This window comes from Hippocampus comes, unplaced genomic scaffold (genome assembly GCF_001891065.2).
Source record: "Hippocampus comes isolate QL1 unplaced genomic scaffold, H_comes_QL1_v1.1 scaffold174, whole genome shotgun sequence".
Lineage (NCBI taxonomy): Eukaryota > Metazoa > Chordata > Actinopteri > Syngnathiformes > Syngnathidae > Hippocampus > Hippocampus comes.
In genome coordinates, this window is record NW_017805983.1 from 1,308,459 (window position 1) to 1,323,728 (window position 15,270).

Consider the following 15,270-nt stretch of genomic DNA (forward strand, 5'->3'; position numbering starts at 1 on the left):
ATACAGCAAAGTCGTCGACCAATGGCTGTCTTGTTTTCCCACTGGAATAAGCTTTGTGTGATTTTTTTTCCCACCATGTTAGCTCACCCTTTTCAATTTGATTTACTCCCTGACTTTTATTTTTAGAATGGCGGTGTCTAATTTATAAAGGATGACTATTTTTAAATCCTGACAAATCCATCTAGGGTGATTTTCCATTGTTACTTTGTCATAATACTGTCGATGTCCGTGGTTTTAGACCAGTGGTTCTTAACCTTGTTAGACGTACCGAACCCAACCAGTTAATATGCACATTCACCGAACCCTTCATTGGTGAAAAATAAAAATATGATTTTTTTTTTTTTTACAAATTCAAGACATTAAAAAAACGGATTTATTAACACCAGAAAAAAAACAAAATTTCAAGACATAAGTATACGTTTTTTTAAATTGTGCACAAAATGAACCAGCCAGTGATGGCCATGCGGGTGTGTCATAACTAATTGAATTGACATGTTGAGTCGGGTATGCCTTAACCTCCATGGCAGAGGCTCCGTCGAACCCCTGAGACCGACTCACCGAACCCCTGGGTTCGATCGAACCCAGGTTAAGAACCACTGTTTTGGACTAATCCCATAATCAATTTTCTTTATTCACTATGGAATGTATGCACTTACATGCATCTAGAATGGCATACAAGACACTTAGAATCATATCTATTTGTCATGAGGACATTTTGAATTAGTTCCCTCTTTTAGCACTCGTCTTTTGGCTCACGGCTGCAATATATGACTTCCCCTTCATATTAGCTCCTGTCCAGAAGCACAGAGCCAGGGGGAAATCTCCTTCTTCAGTAGAAGGCCAACATGAGGACAAGGCACCTCCCCCAAGAAAGACTTGCCAGCTCCCCCAGACTTGGATGATAAATTTGGAGATCATTAAATGGTCCTAAATGAGACCCTGGCGTGAGAGCGAGCCCTGACCATCTGGCTTCATTGTGAGTGGCCGTGTCATGTTCAGACTTAGCCAGTATGTCCCCACCTGTCATTGGATAGATGCAGTGAAGGCCTGGTAAATCTAGCCAATAAGAGGCTCTTTTGTTAGGCTACCCACTCAATGACTACAGACGTTTATCTGCGTGTACTGTATATATCCAGCGGGAACATACAGATATCTTTGGAGAGGTAAGAATTTAAACTTGATAAGAGCGCACATGGAACTTTTTTTTTTTAATTCTTCTTACTATTGTAGAAACAATATCAATGTAATGTGTGCACAACATGCTCACTTGTGGCAATTCAACACAAATTTATAGCTCCCTTCTGAAGGAGCGGGTAAGCAAATTGAGGACTCCTTTTATGGAAATGGTAAGGCAGAGGTCGAGGCCGGAGCTAAAGACAATGGACGGGGATGTCATAGTCCGAATGTATTTTCTTTTTGGTTGGGAAGAGGCTGCAAAGACATTCTCAAAAATCTGCCAGTACATTGCAGGCAACTGCTGATTCAGGATTTTCCCCCCTCAATGGAGGAATATCCAGATGTGACAAGGTGGTTATCCTCACTTTATCCATTCACAGCATAGCTTAGTTTCTCTGTCTTCAGTTATTTTGACCTCAAATGAAAGGTATTGGGAATTCTTTGGGGTTTTTTGGGGTTGTTTTTTTTCTTCATTTTTTTACAACAAACACAATATTGTAAAACCTAGTTTTTGATGACAATGTTGTTTGTCCATGTGAGCAATACTGACTTGGCCTGTGTCTGCTATTTCAAGGGAACAAGCTGAACAAAGACCTGAAGCACTACCTGAGTCTGCGGTTCCAAAAGGCTTCCCCTGACCACGAACTGCAGAAGACCATCCGGGCCAATCTGTATCGCCATGCAGTGCCTTGTGAGTAACATGACGGTCTAATTCCGGATTGTTGATTTGTGTCGGTAAAGCAGTCTACAGCATCATTTCCTGATCTTTACCCGGTCGACCCACTTTCTTTGGCTCCCATCTTGTTTGTCTCATCTACCATTCTTGCTTGTGGTTTTTTTTCTCCTTTCATGGATGGTATAACATTATCAACCAGCTCTGCTACTAATGAATGACAGGGAAACATGAGTACTATGTAACACGGATCACCGTTCAAGAAACCATACATTGTCCATCTACCAAACACCCAGCACTCGTCCAGGCTCCGCAGCTGGTCATATTTACACCAAATTCATTTTGATCTGGGGCCAGGCGTAACGATCACACTCATCATGTGTTGTTTGTGTTTCAAAACCCATTTCTTCATTTGAGATGCCCACAGTGGAGCAATCAGTAATATGGCGTGACTGTCTTTGGTAATTGTTTTGTTCAATGGCACCATTTAATCAGTCAAGTATGATCTTAACACAACTTCCTCTGTCTTTGGATTCGGGTTTAGACATGTATGTGTGTGTGTGTGTGTGTGTGTGTGTATATATATATATATATATATATATATATATAGTTGTTTTTTTCCTAGTTAATTCTGACTGGAGTTTATATTTTGTAAGTCTGTACTTCACTTTCTCCGGCCTTCTGATTTTCTCTCTCTCTCTCTCTCTCTCTCTCTCTCTCTCTCTCTCTCTCTCTCTCTCTCTCTCTCTGTTTCTCTTGCTCTGCCATGTGACCGGCAAATCCGCCTCTTTTGCCCTGGTCGGGATTATAATGTTCTGATTTATTGAAAATAGATTCCTCCCTGATTATGTGGTGAACACGCTGGGCTCTGACAAAGATAGAGGATGATGAAAAGGCCTTGTGGCACACAAAGGATAGACAGTGAAATTCTAATTCAACTCAAAAGGCAAATGCTAGTACAATAGGAGCCTAATAAAGGTCATTTATACTGCTGTCTGTGGTATGCTTTGGAGGAGATAGTGGCATATCCAGCCGCACCCTTGTGGTACACAACAAACAAATGCAATCTAACTTTATATAGGTTGTGTTCAAAAAGTTCCAGGACCAGCGTCATAAACTGAGTTTTCCCTGTCAATAGCCCCGTTCACACGGCAACGTTTGGTCCGACGCAGCTCCGAAATAAATCCAGTCGAGCATTCACACGTGCACATTTGCTCCGGCGTAGCTCCACTAAAGAGCTTATACCAGACCAAATTTGATCCACCTCAGGGAGGTGGTTTAAAAATTTGCTCCAGAGCAAATGCTCGTTTGCGACGCTACACCGAAACAAATGTGCACGTGTGAACGCAGCTGGATTAAATTTGCTCCAGAGCAAATGCTCGCTTGCGGGGGAGTGGCCTCGCTACGCTCGCTACCAGACGCACGGAATCCGACCCCGGTCGACAGTGACGAGGGGGCCAGCGACACAGACGAAGCCCGGCTGTGGACCCCCGTTCCCGGTAAAAGTGTCGGTGATTTAAGCGGTGAAGACAGCGCTCACGATCAAGATGAGAATCGAGAAAGCAGTGACGTCAGCCGAGCCCGATTTGCAGGCCCGAGCCCGAAGCAAACCCGACATTTCATATTTTATTTGTGAGTATTTTTGGGAGAAAAAAAACACAAGATTTCTTACGGTTAAAATAATCTACATATTTTTATGAACATTATCAATGCATTTGCACAACGAAATAACGCTGAAATACAGAATAAGAGGCCAGACAAAGAGAAATCTCGATGCGCATTTGCTTAATTACGCAGAGAAATCCTGCGGCTTACTAGGCTTTAAATAGAATAATTCAAATCAAATAAATAGGTAAAGATATATGAAATTATTTCTATAGGATTGTTTAAACAAAATTAGTCATAAGGAGCACACACGATTGACTGTAAACACGTCTTTATTCCACGACTGCCGACAAGTGGATCTATTCTGAACAAGGACAGAATAGTGTCCGCCATAATATTTATTAAAAGAAAAATAAATAAAAGTCCGCGAGAGAGAAGCCCGACCCGAACCTGTTTTACTTCAGCATTCCTGTCGTTTTGGTCCGGAGCAGAAATTGCACGTGTGACCGCAAGTGGAGCTGCTTCGACGCTGCGCCAGAGTTGTCACGCTCAGCGGCTTTGCACGTGTGACCGCTCCACAAAATTTGCTCCGGTGTAAAATACATCGCAACAAAATATTTCGGTGCAGCGTCGGACCAAATGTGTGCCGTGTGAACAGGGCTAATGTGGGCCAGATGATAAACCAGCATGTCAAAATACCATTTCTGAAATAACTCTCATCAACTTGCTACCATGACAGATAAGATGGCTAACTAGCATCACTAACGTTAGCTCCTTTCCACCCTGATGTAATTCCTCAAAGCGGAGAAGAGCAGAGAAGTAACTACTCATTTTTGTAGATAAAGCAATATGTTTTGATGCTGTAATTTTAAGACCGCAATTTCGTGGTATTTTTGTGACGATACCATCACATTGGTCGAGCCTTGAAATATGTACAGTCTTCTGACTTTGAATTGTGAGGGTTTCAAATCAGCGTTTTAAGTCTCTGTTAGGATTCCTGATTAGAGTTTTAAGTCAAGTCAAATTTATATTTGGCAAAAAAAAAAACCAAAAAACCTTGAAATCGCATTTCAAGTAGACCGGGAGACAATGCAAGTGGGTTGTATCGGGGTAGTATGCACAAACTTTCATGTCCTTGTCGTCGTCCAGCTGCAGCATTTTGTACGAACTGCAAACTTCTAATACTAGTCATGGGAGGTGAGAAATAACAAATGCTCGAATTATGTTTGCAAGTGTACCAAATTAGGGTTTCAAGTCCGGCTCATGGTTTGAAATTAATGTTCAAGACAAAGTCAGCATTTTCAATTATGGGTTTCAAAATGGTGTTGGGAAGGCAGTTCGGTTTGCAGTTAGTTTCAAATGAATCCCTGGCAATGTGGCACAAATGACTGAACAGCCTCAAAATTTTTGTTGACTGCTAAATCAACTTCAAAGGCGTGAGTTTTATTTCCACAAAATTGGGGCCCTTTCCTGGAATGTGTGACCTATTAGGGTGTTTGAATTTGGCGGTTGCCATCTATTTCTTACGCTGTTTTTAATAAACCCCCATCCATTCTTTCATCCTGTCCGTCCTCCCATTCTCCTGATGAGCCGCTAGCTCTGCCACCTCCCGTTGATTGTCTCTCCGACTTTGCAACACGTGCAAATGTTTTTAGGGCATGATGAGGCCGAATGACAAAGGCAGTCAAATAAAGGCCACACTTCTCCAGCCCTCGCTTTCTTTTATCTTTGCATTTCCCTGGTCTGCTTCCCCTCTTCTGAGCACATGTGCCGCCCCTCCTCCCCCTGCCTGACCACCTCCCCCTTGGTTGACTCGAACAGGTGCCTTTCCCTCCACCACTGGCCGAAGTGGGGGCTTTTTGTCTCTTTTTTTTTTTTTTTCCTACCTTGCCTGCGTGTGAATGTGTGTTTCTATGCGAGGGCACATGAGGTGCCGCTACATCCAGGCTTCATCCCCTACCTCCTCTCTCCTATCCTTGCTCCTACAGCAGATGGCCATTGTTATCATGTGCTGCAAATGTCACAATTGATAGAGAAGTCGCTCCCTCGTGAGATTCATTTCTCGCTCACGTCTACAGCTGCTGCTCGGGGAGGAGGGTTATCTCGGCGTTATCCTGCCGTTTGAGCCTATACGGAGGAAACCAATCCTCCCTCCCCCATCTGATCTCTCCCTCCCTCTCAGTGCCTGGCTCTCTCTCTCCCTCTTTCTCCCCTCTCTCATTTTCTTTCCTCTGTCAGTGCTCCTTTCGACTTCATATCCTCCTCCTGAGTGGCAGCGTCCCCGTGGCATGGTGGTGGCTGCTGCCTTCTTCTGTCACACTCTGGCTGCTACCGTCGTCTTCCTCCACCTTCTCTGTCTCCCTCGCTTTCTCTCTGTCTCTCTGCCTCCCTCCCCAACTCACTGTCCTTCAATCGCTCGCTTCCTTGTTTTCCACTCCACCGCCGATCTCAGGGAAATGATTGTCGGAGCCAATTTTTTTCTCTTTGCCATTCCCACAAAGAAACGGATTACATCTTGAGTTGCATCCTCTCTGTACGCAGGCAAGTGGCAGCTCCTCATTTATCTCCTCTTCGCTCACCATCCATATGCCCGAGTCTGTGATGTATGCATGGCAGAAGCCGTGTGTGTTTGTGGTGGATGCTGTGTATATAGGCTAAGGGAATCAGGGAAGGTGGGGAGGGGGGGGCGGGGGATCATGTGAGGGAAAGACGGGGGGGCAGGCACACTCGGAGCAGGCACATCCAACCCAGGGGGACAGATGGCTAGTAGCCCTGGTGCATTTTCCTTATCGGTTTTCAAATTCACCCTGCAGGCTTTGTATGAGGCCCACGAGTACACAGAGCGTCTTTTCAGGAAGCAAAACATGGTTCCTCCACTGAAAGAGGAGGGGGTATCTGTGTGTGAAGAACGGCCATGGTGTAGGAGAGTTGAGGCAGGGGGCGATGGGGGATTTGCCGCTGAGGCAGGTTTTTCAGAGGTTAGGCATTGGAGAGGGAGCGTAAAGAGAAGAGGAGCTAACTGAGAAGGGATCGTGTGTGTGTGTGTGTGTGTGTGTGTGTGTGTGTGTGTGTGTGTGTGTGTCAGCAAATTCAAATGCATGGAGGTCAGGTCCAGATGCTGCCCAAACAAAAGGGCTTCTCTGGGGGAACGGCAGGGGGAAGCGTGGCACTCGCCATTGTGTGTGTCGCTGCATTGCAGGGTGCTGCCGGGGAGCCTCATGCTAATGATGGCCATTCATTCTTACAACGGATGAGTGGCCCCAGCTTCTGTTTGCCTGCCTTCCACATACACAACCTTGATATTTTCCTCATCCATCCAAAAATGCATACGTCACAAAAAATAAATAAATAAATCAAAGGATCTAAAACAGGCATTTCAAAGCGCCATGAGGAAGCTGAGAAAAAAACAGTTTTTGCATAGTGATGACCTGAAGGGACAGGTGTCGTCTGTGTGTTTACATGGAATATGGGTGAGTGTTTTGAATGCCAAATTTACAGCATTTGACTCACTCAATGGCAAGCAAACACGGACACGTACATGCCAAAGAGTGCAATGTGGGAATGGCATACAGTTTATGTTCAAGGTAGCACTAGATGATGTGGTCCCGGATCACCATATGTGGATTTTTAATGGCGCATTCCTCAAAACCTCACATCAGTGTGTTTTCTGAGCTTCTCTTTATATTCACTCATTTATTCACTGGACACCTCATTCGGTACACCTGCACAATCAAATGACAGTCAATACGAGAGAAGTAACAAAACTCCTCCAGAGACGTATGCATTATACATGTTTTGCAAATATTAAAAACAATCCACTGTATCTAATGAGGTGACTACAAAATCATAAGCACCTCAGATTGCAGTGTATTTGTGCATTTCTGACCGATTGTAAATGTCGACCATAGTATTATAAATTGGAATCATACCTGATATTCAATCAATCTTTTTCATTGTTGTTCTTGAAAAAGCATTGTTTTGTATTTCACTTGACAATCATGGGGAACTTTCTGGGTTAATGGCTGTACAACGTACAGTAGATCACAGTAATCATTGTTGCTCTTCAAATTGAAAGGCACATTGTGTGAACATTTCCTTGCCGAGTGTGTGATGTTTAAAAAAAAAAAAACAACGTGATTTTTATCACTACGCACTAGCAGGTCAGTCAAGTGAGTTTGGAGTGATCCGTCTCTGATGGATGTGCCGCTATCTTTTGCCACAATTTAGTCATTCACAGTAGAACACATTGACAAAAGTAGGAGTCTTGCACAAGGGAAGAAAAAGAACACTTGGACTGACTTGACTGAATTAGATGTTTGTTCTAAAAGGATTTGAGAAAGACAATCTTGTTCAAATTTCTTCAGGATACACTACCTGGATTTCTTTTGGCATTTACATGGACTGTGTGGCCACATTATTAATTTGTGTACAGACAGTATGATGAAACTTTCTGTGACCAGGGATTACACAAAGGACAAAGATCCTCTTTGATGACCTTTTGCCTTCTGTCAAGAGAACATGTGTGTTAAAGTCTTCCATTTTCTTCAATATGGAGACGATAGTCAGTCTTGATTTTTGTGATTGTTTGACCCCCCCCCCCCTCCAAACCTTGTGGTGAACTGTGAATGAATGAGCATATCTTTTCATCAAAGGCCTATGCTGCATTTATTTTGTTATTATTAGAGTAATAACATGATGATTACCTTTTGTTTATCGAAACACGGTTGTCATAATTGCGGAGGACAGTGGGGGACTATTTCTTTATGCTGTGTTGATGCAGTTTAGCGTTTTACTACCCAGTCAGTCACTTTTCAGAAAGCGGCTGAGCTTGAACCAGCCAACAAGCAAAATTCATCAGGATGGTAAATAAACGCAAATGTGTAACAGCACAAGATTTCAGGCAACCTTGTGCTATCTTAAGCTAGTTATTGAAAGTGACACTTAAATGCATTCATTCTCCAAACTATATTTCCTCACCAGCGTCACGGACGTGCTGGAGCCTATCCCAGCTGTCTTCGGGCGAGAGGCAGGGTACACCTTGAACAGGTCACCAGTCAGTCATGTCATGACAGTGATACATATTCATATCAAACCAGATAACCAACCGTGAAGAAACAGTTCACACAGAAGTTGCTCAAATTAGCGCAGGTATTCATGCAAGGTGGCTCTGTCGCTCCCGTCCTGACCCACTTTGAATAGCACTTGACCTAGCTAGTTTGGAAGGAAGCAAAAGTGCAACAAAAAGCATGACCTTGAGCGAAAATACGCCAGCAGCCCACAAAACTAGGATTTGTTGCACACTGTTATGTCTTTCACTTAAAGTGCTGTTGCCCAAATTCTTCCTTCAGGAAGATAACTGAACGAAGAGCACAGAAAAAAGAACTCTGGTAAAAGCAGGAGTACTGAAGAACGCAGCATCAGAAGCAACTGAGAGTTCAGGACCTTGCTCAAGGACACGTCAACATGGTCACAAGGTTGAGGATCGAAACCGCAACCTTCGAAAGACTACCACTCTACCACTGAGCCATGCCGCCCCAATTTTCATGTCAACAACTTTGAAAAGGTCTTTTGAGTAAGGCTCCGGGTTACGAGTTGTCTTGGCTTTCATTGGCCGACGTGTGACCATCCATGCGCTTCACTAGCTTACTTCCTGTAGCTTCCGGTTATTCAGCATTTTACTTTTGACCTCATTTTTACAATATAAGACGTGGCAACCAGCTGCAATTATTTTCCTAATTGACATCATGTTCAGTTGTCTTTTAATTGAATATCACTCGGATGTTGCAAATGACCATAATGTTATGTTGGGTATATGAAGACTGGAGTCCATCGTATTGAATCTGAAGAGTCATCATTTCAAGAGAATGTCTCATACTTGTGTTTACTTGGTTAAGGCTTATGAAGCTGGGGACTGCAGGCAACCCAATTATTGTAATTCCATATGAAAGACATAACATAACAACATCCAGCATCTGTTATGCTTGCTGGTATTTTCTTTATTTGAGGTCATAGGTCGATTGAGGTGGGCCCCAGCAAATCAGAAAGCTGCCATTTTCTACCCTTAGGGTATCTCTTGGGTTTCGTGGGTATGTTGCCTGGCCAGCAATCCACCTTCATGCATGCGCAGACAGACATGTGCTGGTCCAAGTCTTCTTTGGGTCTACCACTAAGATTTTAATCTGCCACGATCCTCTTCAAGATTGTGCTCGATTCTGGTCAAAGTACCGTACGCAAATCCAACACGGAATTGAATCCAAGACCGAAAAGAGCAGCCATCGTCGTGATTCGAACGTTTTGTCTTTTCTCCCTCCTGGCATGTTGATAATCTGCTAATTTCAATCTGCAGTATGTCACTGTGCCCGCCCCTCCCATGTAGAATCGCGAATTCTAAACCTAATCCTTTTCCTGCTGGCCTCCACACTCTTTTTTAACTCGCCTCTCACCCCTCAAGAGGTTTTCTCACTCGAAGCAGGCTGTTTATCAGGACAGCCCATGTGTTAGGTAATGTCAAGAGTCTATATTTATGACTAAGATAGCAGGAGAAGGGGCAGGGAAGAAGAGTGAGACAGAGAAGAGGAGCAGCAAAGGGCGGCTGTGGGCGGGAGCATGCGGGAGAGGGAGCGTGGGGCTGCAGCCATTGGCCGCACACAGGAACTGGAGTGTGAATAGCTCACATTGGCTAAGCCTCTAAGCTGGGCTGGACCTCTAATTTGCTTTGCTTGTGGAGCTCTGAAGGAAAACGGCAGCTGCCTGAATGAGCCGGGATCCATCGCACTTGCTCACAGTCAAGCCAGCGCATGACTGATGGATGGAGCACGGCGAGCACAATTCAACGCGGATTTATCCTCTTGATTATATCTGTGGAATATCGCGCCGGACGGAACTCAGCGGAAGCGGCGGTGTTGAGGTAATTCTGTGACATTTCCTTGGCTTCGGGGTGATGTCCCGGCCTCCAGGATGGTGATTGGAAGGGGGCTCACACAGAGAGAGCGAGAGAGAGAGTCAGCTGCAATTTCTGCCTGCAGGCTGCTTCTCTGCAGGTGTTATAAAATTGAGGTACATCAATTGTAAATTCTAAACAGGGGATATCTGTCTACGCATAGGCATGTGTAGGTCTCTGACATGGTGTTTGTTTCGAGTCTAAACTAAAAAACCGCTGAGTTGTTGACACCCAGTTGCTGCTTGAAGGAAATGAGTTCTCGCGCCTTCCATAGCTCTGTTTTTCTCACTCTCTTCATTTGAACTCACTCCTCCCTGCTCATTTCTTCTTTAAATCTCCTGCCCATGAAACTGAACTTTCATTCATTTATTGAAAGGAAACAAATCCCTCGGATCTTTTGTACAATTTCATGAGATTTCCAGTTCATGACGGACGCTTCAGACTGTTGGTGCTAACCCACTCTTCAATTTCAGCCCCCCTCACTCATTCCTCTCGCCCATTTTGAAAGGGGAAAGAGGGATTGGGGGGGAACAGCAGGAGAATAGTGACCAGGACTCAGCTGTGAGGAGTGTCGTGGCGCGAGGTGAAAGAATGGCCTGTTGTGTTTGGGCAGCAACAGTATTGTGTGTCTGGCCTTTCTCTCTCCGCGTCCTCCTTTTCAACTATAATAGGCAACTCCATCATCCCTTTATTGCTATAATCTCTTGCTCTTCTTAAAAGCAAAGCAAAGGTTTCATTCGAGCTTTTTTCTTTTTCTTTGGGATTCAATTCATTTTTGCCCCATCCAATGTAGGAATTTAGAGGATGGACACAATTGGAGACCAAATCAAAATGCACATAATGGAAAAGTAGTTTGAGGTACCCGAGTGATACTTAGATCAAAACATCTGAAGTGTTCATTTTTGATGCATCACAGAAGCTTAAGAAAAGAAAAATGCCATCAAAGTCATTTGTGTACGATTTTATGAACAATTCTTTTTTATTGGCGCTTCACACTGTACTGGACCAAAGATTTCATTGAGTTGTGTGCACGAGGTGTGCCAGAAAAGTTCCAGGACTGATGTCACAAAAGATATCTTTCACACCCATCCGACATTTCACCTTCAGTGTGGGCACGATGATCAACCAGCATGATCTTGCCACGTTTGCTGAATTCAGTACTTTCTGGCGGGACGACTCCCCTGCTTCACCATGACAATGTGCTCACAATGCCCTGAGCATCCGACACTTCCTGGTCGAAAAGAACTTGGCCGTGCTGGGGTCGCCTCTTTGCTCACCCGACCCGCTTCCTTGTGATGCACTTTGTCTTTCCAAAGGCTCAAAGGGGTGTCATCAAGGGGACCTATTTTGAAGACGTGAAAGGCATGACAGACATCATGGCCATGGCGATGGAGCTTCGCTTCAGGATCCCTGAAGTGCATTGAAGGCGTGACTGAGAACATTGGAAAAGTGCGTTAGACTTGAGGATTCTTTTAACGGGGAAAAACTTGTACTTTGGATTTGAAATTCATCTTTTGTGCCATCTTTTGTCGAGGAACTTTCCTGACACGCCTCATACATCCAAATCAGCCTGAATGCGACTTTTGAGTGATCTTGAAGGTGACAACCTTTCTGTCACTTTTTCACTTTTGACGTTCTATGAAATCCGTGATAGAATCTCACCTGAACCTTAGCTGAAGCTCATTGAAGATAAAGTGTGTCTGTTTCCATTCGTTGTTACTGCATTTACTGGGGGCCAGCAATTCTTTTGATTTGAGGTGCGGTTTAAACGCAATCACACCAGGTGTGGTGTAAAGTAGTCATTCTTTCTCATGTAGATGAAGCCTTAAAATGCTGCCTCAATAAACACGGCTCCACAGTAACAGGCTTTGAGGCCCAGGAGAGTTCCCCCGCAGACTCCCTTTGTGACTGTTTGCCTTTTTGGCCTCTCGTCTGCTGAGGCCGCTCTGAGCCGTTTACGTCCTTTCTCTTCATCGCCCCTGAGCCGCTGTTTTGAAAACACACATTTCACCACCACACCAAGTGTGCACGTGTTTTTCCTGGAAACAACGCACAAATGCGACACCGTTTGATTTCAGCATACACTGCGAGAGGATTTTGTTCAGCGAACACAGCCCGTCATCCATACTTGCTTTTTCTGAGAATATATTCTTTGGATATTCTACTTGTCAAACTAATCGTGTCCTTGTAGTTTACGTTTCCTCCGTCAGGCTTATCTCACTCTCAGGTCAGCTAGGAAGTTCTTGTCTCTTGTCCTTCTTGCCCCGCTCACAAGTACAGACAGCAGGGGTTAAAGACAGCAGATGTTTGGCCGCACGTGGGTGTGTGGCGTGTATGTCCGTGTTAGACAATGACTGGAAGCTCCCCGCACCATAAAGAGCGGGAAGACGATTGAAGGTGTCAAATGTCAACAAGAGTGCTGTTTGCATCCAGCACCGATTGTTCTTTCTCAAGAGGTCATTTTTCCATCTGAATCTGTGTATGTGTGGGAGTGTGGCAGGAGGGTGCGTGTTCTTGTCATTGGGTTGTTTCTGAAGAAACAGTCAGAGAATGTCTTGGACTCATCCGAAGAGAAAAGAAGCGATTTGGGTCACATGGGTGTGGACGTATTTAAGTATTCTTGTTGTTCATACCGGTAGGTATAGTGCTCAGTGGTCGCGGTGCTAAAATTCTGACTTCATACTATGTGGCACTGTAACGATTACAGCAAAAACCTAAAGTACCTAATAATGGCTGACAAAATTACTTTAAATTCCTTCTATTTTCTTGTAAGTTCTGCTTGAGTCTGAAAGGAGTGTGACAGTTTTAAAACATGTCTCTCGACTATATTTCTCAATGTTGCACTCACAACACACATTTATTATGAAACAAACAGAGAACAGATACATTCATGAAATTGTACTCATTGCAAGTGACATCCATTGGGCCCCACTATAGTATGGGCATTATAAGCATTATGAATACTGCATGAAGTAAGTCGTAGACTTCTTTCAGATGCATAAATATACCATAGCACTTGCCTATTTGCAGTTAGAATATAGAATATTAGTAGATTACATTTGGACATTTTAGCCGACCGCTGTCAGAGGCACATAAATGATGTCACTGGTGGGCTAGCAAAATCTGAAATAATTAGTCAGCCCTATATGAAGTGTAAACCAACGCAGCATGCTCAGCTCCAGGTCCAAGTGAACTCCAAGGCAAAATAAACATTATAATTTATGTTTGCATTTTAACACCATAAACTCCAAATGTTTCCCATTTCTCCTTTGACAAAAATGTTCATTCATGTCAGCAGTGTTTGTTTTGATTGTTATGATGTCATTTGATGCGAAGAGTCGTAAGGAAGATGATTCATAGCTGCCAAAGCACTCCAATCGAGTGGTGCGTTGTAAATGATTAAATAGCCAGATGGTATTTACTCTCATGCCAGATACATTTGCCTCTAAATGTGTCACTTGTGCTGTGTGAAATACTTAGATTGATAAGCTTTGTTGTTTTGGGTGTGAAGTCAATGACGGTAAAGTGCAAAATAATCAGTGGTGGGCATTTGCTAACGGGGCCTTCAGTAGCCATCTTAATCCAATGCAGGAATTTTAATACCACCACAATCATGTCGCAGTTTTAGAGACCATCAATACTATATAATAAATCAATATACCGCATATCCGCATCTGTGCCATGAACATCATCTGTGTGCAGTTCAGAATCAATGATTAATAATATGAAAAAAAACAATAAATCACATCATTACATCATGCTCAGCAGAGATGCAGCTTCATAATAGATTAATGTGTGCAGATTGTTACAGATGTGTTTCGCTTACTCTGACCAACCAATGGGAAGACGAAAAAACGCTGACGATGGCCAGCATATCATAACATCATCTTAACATAAATATCGAGACATGACACACACACACACACACACACACACACACACACACACACGCACACACATACAAAAATAAAATACAACCATAAAATCAAATATCACATGCTGTGTGTACATTTGCATTGTGTACAAATAGAAGAGGAATTTAGGATGAACACCTGGATGCCTTGTATAAGAAAAATAATCCATTACTCATATTTACGCGTCACAATGTTTTCACTGAGCAGCAGCATTGACTCATAGGAAGGACTATGATGCCCGTTTGTGGTGCTCGCCTTTCAAAATCAAACAATTTTCATTGTAAAGTCCAACATAAGGTGAATATTAAAATATTTGCATGTATTTATGTCATGATCTCTTGTGATCCACTTTCACCACCCATTTTCATTTTGTCCAACAAAAAATACATCCAGGTACAGTATTTACACTGCATGTGTTGAACCGGAATGTACAGTGAGTGTTGACATGGCAGTGTTAATCAACCGAAAAGTTTTCCTTTTTAGTTTAAAATAGCTTCCTTCACATTGCAGGATCCCTCATCGCACCCTGGTCAATGGCAGAAACCAAGATGGTTTTCTTACTTTGGTCCGAGAAATCCATCTGTACTGTGTCGTACCAGCTATCTAGCGCTATCCTAGCCTTTTGTCTCCCATCTGACTGATGTCCAAATGGCCTTTGTTTGCTCTTGTTTCAGCGCAAGAGGCCAGCAGTGAAGTAACTAAAACAATGGACACCTGTATTGATACACTGCCTAGTTGGTCTTTATTGACTTAGCAGTTTAATTTAATGCTCAATAGCGAGCCAAATTTTCCCATACACACAAAGGCTTCCTGGCGCCGTGGTTGAATACTGCGCGCTTTCACATGTGCACTCCCCACGATCGAATCTCATAGTTAGACGTGAGTGCCATTCAAACGTTCCTCTGTGACAACACACTGGGGCAATTAGCTATGACTCGTTGTGACTTGAATCCAAAAATTCT

The 15,270-nt window shown here is 43.5% G+C and overlaps 1 protein-coding gene across 14 annotated transcripts in view; it reads left to right on the forward strand.

The window, feature by feature from the left end:
- LOC109528440 (membrane-associated guanylate kinase, WW and PDZ domain-containing protein 1) overlaps positions 1 to 15,270 on the forward strand; it is an 80,390-nt gene that overhangs the window by 18,086 nt on the left and 47,034 nt on the right. For all 14 annotated transcript variants that reach the window (XM_019891021.1, XM_019891022.1, XM_019891008.1 and 11 more), the window contains exon 2: positions 1,751 to 1,867. In XM_019891021.1, coding sequence (XP_019746580.1) covers positions 1,751 to 1,867 — 117 coding nt within the window. The remainder of the gene's footprint in view (positions 1 to 1,750; positions 1,868 to 15,270) is intronic.